This window comes from Gallinula chloropus (assembly GCF_964237585.1).
Source record: "Gallinula chloropus genome assembly, chromosome: Z".
Taxonomy (NCBI): domain Eukaryota; kingdom Metazoa; phylum Chordata; class Aves; order Gruiformes; family Rallidae; genus Gallinula; species Gallinula chloropus.
The window spans coordinates 35263828-35269827 of record NC_140089.1 but is presented as its reverse complement, the minus strand read 5'-3'; the positions used below and the strand labels follow the sequence as shown (position 1 = coordinate 35269827).

Here is a 6000-nt window from a genome sequence, read left to right as displayed (position 1 = left end):
CTAAGGTCCTCTGTTCGAAGCGGGGTGGGGGAGGAACTGTGTTTGTGGGACAAAGCATGGGGTGCTGGAGGTGCTTGATGCACTCGGCAAGGAGACCACCCGATGAAACAGGAGAGGAGGGGGCAGTTGCTGAAGTGCTGGGAGAAGAATGAGCTTAATACTGGCCGGTAAACAAGTCAGGAGAGGGCGCGTAAGGAAAGGACAAGCAGAGGAACACAAAGTCTGAACTGAATGACTAGTAATCCCGGTTTAAAAAATCAGAGAAAAAAGGAGTCAATGGCGGTTAAGTTGCAGGTAAAAAACTCGGCTTCAGACGCTGAAGCCGTGGGCGGCTGGATGCTGGGGGAGTCAAAACACGGGGAGTATCAAGTACCGGGGCGCCGGGGGACACGAGCGGCCTTCGGGCCCCCGCGACACGGGGCGAGGAGCCCGGGAGAGGGAGGCCTCTGTTACCGCGCTCCTCAGAAACAAAGGGACCGGCAGGGACAGGCGCACCCGCTAACGCGTGCGGGGGAACTGGCTGCGCCCAGCCGGGGCGCGGGGACGCGCTCCCGCCCGGAGGGGCCACGCGCCGAGGCGCGGGTGAAAAGGGACTCCGGGCCATCAGCTGCCACTGGAGCGGCGCGTGGCCCCGGGCCAGGCCTGTCACCGGGCCGGCCGCGGCGAGGGAGCCAAGCTGCGCCGCCCCGCGCCTGCCAGCCACGCCGCCGGCGGCGGCGGCGGGACCCGACGCAGCTCGCTTCGCGCCTGGGCTAGCGCAGGGCAAAGCGCGTCCGGCCGCCGCCTGAGGGACGGGAGAGGACGCGGGACGGTACGCTGCCGCGCGACGGTTCCGCCTCAGCCCCCCGCCACAGTGCCGCAGCTACCGAGTGCGGCCCCCGTGGCTCAGCCGAGCCGGGCCGCGCCGCTCCGCTCCTCCTCCTCCCACCCCGCAGCGCCGCGGCCGCCCCGCCCCCGCGGAAGGAGGAATGAGCTATTTGGACGACGGAGGGGAGACACGGCGAAGGACGACCGCCCGCTTCTTTCTTCCCTCCTCGCCTCCGAGCTTCGGGCTGGGTCGGCCGCTTCACGTGGCTGGCTGCGTTCGCTCTCAGGTGCGTAAGCGGGAGCCGAGCTGCCCGTCTTCGACAGGACCTCCACCGGTACCCCCCCCACCGCCCCCGTCGGCTAGTTGCAGCGTGCCGCTTGGTTCTGCCCCTCCTGGCGGGAGGAGGGAGCGCGGCCGTGTCTCCCGCGGCGGCCGCGGCTGCTGCAGCTGCTGCTGCTGCTGCTGCAGACGAAGGTGGGCTGCAGGACGAGAGCCAACGCGGTGGGTAGCGAGGCGCCAGACCGCCGCGGGCTGAGGCGCGGGACGGAGGCCGGCCAGACGAGCCGGGTTCCCCTTCCGCGCCTCCCGCCCCGCTTCCGCGCCATCGCGCCTTACATCTCGGGGGGCGGGCGGTGCGCGCGTGTGGCGGGAGCCGTGCCGGCCGGGGAAGGGGGGGAGCTCCCGCCGCGCGGGCGAGCGGAGCCGAGCCGGGCGGGGGCGGGCGCCCCTGGCTGCGGCCCGCGTGGGTCCCTGTGTTGTGGCGTCGGTGCCGCCGGCGTGCTGTGGGCGGGGGCTGCGGGCGCGGCGGTGGGGCTGCCCCGGGGGTGGGGGGGAGGTGAGGGGCGTGCGCTGTCCCGCTGGCTGCCTGGCGGGGGCTGCCCGCCCTTGAGGGGCGCGGTGTCCCCTCTGTAGCCGCCCTTGTCTCCACGCCCCCACCCCCGGTGTGTTTATCCCGGCAGCGGGACCTCCGGCGGACATTAGCGCGTCGGTGACGGGGGCTGGCCGTGCGGACCGTTCGTCTGGAGGCAACAGGCATCGCGTCGGTGGGACACCATGAGCCGAGATTTCAAACCCGGAGACCTGATCTTCGCCAAGATGAAGGGTTATCCCCATTGGCCGGCCAGGGTAAGGCACCCCGTCCTGCCCCGGGCCGCGACGCCCTCCGGCGCTGCACCTGTCCTCCCCTGCCCCCGCCTGTCCCGGCCTCCCCTCCCGGCGCTTCACCTTCGCCTTGCGAAGAAAAGTGCCGTCGGGCGCCTGTGGAGAGCAGCGCGGTAAAACCCCCCGGGCAGCGCGCCCGCGGTGGGAAGCGACTTCCGAGCCGCGGTGCACAGCTCCCGCGCGGCGGGCTGCCTGCCGCCAGGCGCTCCGCCTCTGACAGGTATCGCTCTCCGGCGGCCCCGAGTTGCCCCGCTTTGCGTAGCTTCTCTTCCAGGAGCGAACGCCGCTGCTAGCGGCACGCTGGAGCCGCGCGGGTACCTGACTGCCCAAAAACACTCTTGCGGGATCGCCGCTCCTTCTTGGCAGTGTAAAAACACCCAGTTGCGGCAGGGTTACTCTTCACTCCTCAAGTCGCCTGTTCCAGGAGTGCTTCCTGCAGGCTCAACAGAGTGTAGGTGACAGGATGTTCGGTCCTTACGGGTCATCTGGGTGTGAGGATGTAGGTAAAAGACTAATAGCAAGGTATATAACTAAGACGCAAGTTTAAGAATTGTTCTTTTAAATAGCTTCTTGATATGTCGTTCTCATAGTACTTGACATTTAGACTTGGGCAAGGTACCAGCTCAGCTAAGAACTGAACTGCCCTTTTTACCTGTAGCACATTGTGTCTCCTTCCAAAAGAAAGTCGTCATGTAAAAAGCATTGCTGTAATGTGAGAAGTGTTGTAATTTCCTATTGTTGCTAATACTGTCTTCGATTCTGCTGTATTTTTTTTAACATGAACTTAAATAGAGATCTTGAGATCTGCTTTAGTTCTCTGCAGCTTTGTTGTTTTTTTTTTTTTTCTTTTTTAATGCTTAACACCTTTCCTTAATGCCCCTTAGACAGCTGTTGACTGTTACTTGATTTATAAACTGTGTCTTTCCCTAGGTGGATGAAGTTCCTGATGGAGCAGTAAAGCCTCCTACAAATAAAATGCCAATTTTCTTTTTCGGCACCCACGAGACGTAAGTCCTTTATATTTAAGGGTCATCCCTTTTTCATTGTAGAATGCTGTGAGGAGAAGTTAACAGCTTGTCTGAATGTAGTGTCTTTTAAATTGCTAAAGATCAGTTACAGACCAGGTTTTCATAAATGAATGAATTGATGAGACCTGCTTCTCTAGCTTTTGCTTAAGCTGTATGTAGGAATGTTAGACCATAACCACACCAGGTACTTTCCTTGTCCAAAGAGTAAAAAAAAAAATCCCACACATGGTGGTATGACTGATAGGTTATTCTTTCTTCAGTAATGGGCTTTAACTGTGGTGCTCTATGTTCTCAACATTCTCAAAGAAAGTGAAACAAGGCAAAGAACAATGAAGGAGGCAAAACTTGAGAAACAGACAAATAAATGTATCAGTCGGGTTGGGTGTTTTTTTCTGGAGGGGTCTGGGATTACGGGTGTTTGTTTTTTACAGCATCTGGAGAGAAAAAGGAGGAGGTGCAGTTAGCTTTACACCTCTCAACCTGCAAAATATTTATTTTTGAGTACTTACAGCAATGGTAGCATTTTGCAATCACACCACACTTGTTTTCAGGGACTGCATTTCTTCCACTGCTAAATCTGATTGTAAATGTGCCGGGCTTGATGCAGTTCTGTCCTTTTGAAAATTTCCACGGTACTGTATAGTGTGACAGGTTGCCCCACTGTAGATTTCTAAGACTTCAAATTCAGTGCATTGTTTGTTGCCTGATTTGTAGTCTATGGCTTTGGTATTGTTTGGTATTTTTAAAAGAACAAAACCTATATTGGTGTGGTTTTAGTTCTGCTGGTTTTCTTAATTGTTTACACTGGTAAATTGCAATGTCTGTTCCTCAGTCTTTGATGTTATGAGATAAAGTTCACCGCTGTCTGGTGTTCGTTAGGCTGTGGATTTCAGGAATCCATACAGTAGAAGGGAAACTGCTTATCTCAGTTCTGTACACACTTGCAAGTTACGGGATGTTCCGTGACCTGCCCGTCTGGAGATGTTTGCTCTTTAAAGAGGTCACTTACTTTGTGTTGCTTAGAGTGGTGAAACTCCAGTGCTTCTCGCTCCTATTGTTGCTTACAGCAACTTACCTTTAAGTACAATAGGAAGGAGCAGATCAGGTAAAAACCGGGAATGCTGTTTGACAACATGTAATTTTATTTAGGTTTGTAGCTGTAAATGGCAACTAGTGATGCACCGGGAACTAGCCAGAGCTAACAATTTTCTGTACTTTTTCTGAGGAATTACAATAAATTTGGTAAAGTTGTTCTCCCCTGTGTTTCTCACAGTTACATACCTGTACAAAGTTAGACACTGCATACATTCAGCACATTTAGTAGTTGAACATACACAGCCTGTCTTACTGTAAGTTGTGGCAGCTCTGAAAATCCAGTTACTCATGCTAAGTCCTTCTGTACAGAGGATGCTGTTTTCTAGCTGGGTAGAAATAAGTAGGATAAGAGGAGCGAAGGGGAAAAGCAAAACCAAAAACTTGCTTGGGAATAATCCTTACTTGACTTTTAGGAGTGATATTAATTCACTTTGGCAGATTACTAAAAACAAGTGAAAACTTTGATTGCTGTTGTCGATATTCTCTTAAATTCTGTCAAAGCACAGCTACGTGTGTTGCTACCTCTTGTGCAGCGAACAGACACATACTTCTCAAGATATGCCGTGGTTTCACCCCAGCTGAGAGCTGAGATCCACACAGCTGCCTGCTCCTTAAAGGAAAAGAGCAGGGAAAAGGGAAGGGGGGGGGGGGGTGAGAGGTAAGGGAAAGGAAAAGGAAGGGGCAAATAACCCCAAAACCAAGAAATTAAGAGGCCCGTGGGTTGGGATAAGGATAGTTTACTAAGATAACAGAAAGATACAATATAACAATGCTAACAGGACTTTAGAGCAAAAATATATGAGGCTGTTGATACACAATGCAGTTTCTCACCAAACCACACAACTCAGGCCGTGCCACCCAGAGCCGTCCCAGAACCTGACCGTCCCCCAAGAACCGCGCGTCCTGGAGCCTCCCCAGGCCTTCCTCCCGTCAGCCCCCCTTTATACTGAGCATGATGTAATTGGCATGGAATACTCTCTTTGGTCAGTTGGGTCACCTGTCCTGGCTTCTCCCCTCCTTTCTCATGAAGAGCTGAGAAAGTCCTTGACTGTCTGACAGCAACTAAAACCATCAGGGTGTTACCAGCACTGCTTTCATTTTAACTCTCAAACACAGCATTCCATCCGCTGCTACAAAAGAAGTTAACTCCCTCCTGACCAAAACCAGGACCCCCCCCCTCCCCCCAAAAAAGAGTAGTAATAAATTAGATAAAATTTTAATAAAAGCTTTGCTTGTATCTGTTGTGTCAGTAAATCACATCAGTGCAAATTTTGGTTTGTCACAAATGAACAGAAGGTCACACTGAACTTTAATTTCCGGACCTTATCTATTAGGGTAATCTCACTTCATTTGATTTTCTTGTTCTTTTTTCTTTTTAGTACATGGAGGTTTAACTACAACAACCTGTAAGCTACATGACCTTTTCATCATACTTGATTTCTGCTTTTTTTCACAGCCTGAGCAATATGGGGGAGAGGCTTACAGGTCTTGGAAAAGTGCTTCCCTTCAGGGGATAGGGAAGAAGAGAGGCAATGTTTGCTATTTTTGTCTTCTGGTTTCTGCTTGTCTTCTCTCTCCTCCTTTTTTTGGTCTGGTTAAGTAGCCTTTGCAGGTGCGTGTCTCACAGTAGCTGAATCCTCTCTAACTATCTCTTGCAAAGAGGTGGGTGATTTGCAGTCTGTTACAGTGGTTTACTTCATACTTTGTACACACAGGTGAGTGTTTTAGTGCTGGAGTAGGAAGCGCCTAATCTGCCTTTTTGGGTTTCTTGGGTTTTGTTTTGTAGGGTCTAAGTCTCACATGGCTCTTTATTAAAGACGATGAGGGAAATAGGGGAGTTGAGCTTGGAAGTATCTAACTTTTCCACGAACCAGTAATTTAGAAAGCAAGTATCTGCAACTTTTGTGG

At 52.9% G+C, this 6000-nt stretch overlaps 1 protein-coding gene across 2 annotated transcripts in view; it reads left to right on the top strand.

Annotated features, from left to right (window-relative positions):
• Window positions 1-1767: 1767 nt before the first annotated feature.
• The window catches only part of PSIP1 (PC4 and SRSF1 interacting protein 1), a 32699-nt gene continuing 28466 nt past the window's right edge, over window positions 1768-6000 (top strand). For both annotated transcript variants that reach the window (XM_084279024.1, XM_084279023.1), the window contains exons 1-2: window positions 1768-1933; window positions 2900-2976. In XM_084279024.1, coding sequence (XP_084135150.1) covers window positions 1862-1933; window positions 2900-2976 — 149 coding nt within the window. In that variant the 5' untranslated portion in view covers window positions 1768-1861. The remainder of the gene's footprint in view (window positions 1934-2899; window positions 2977-6000) is intronic.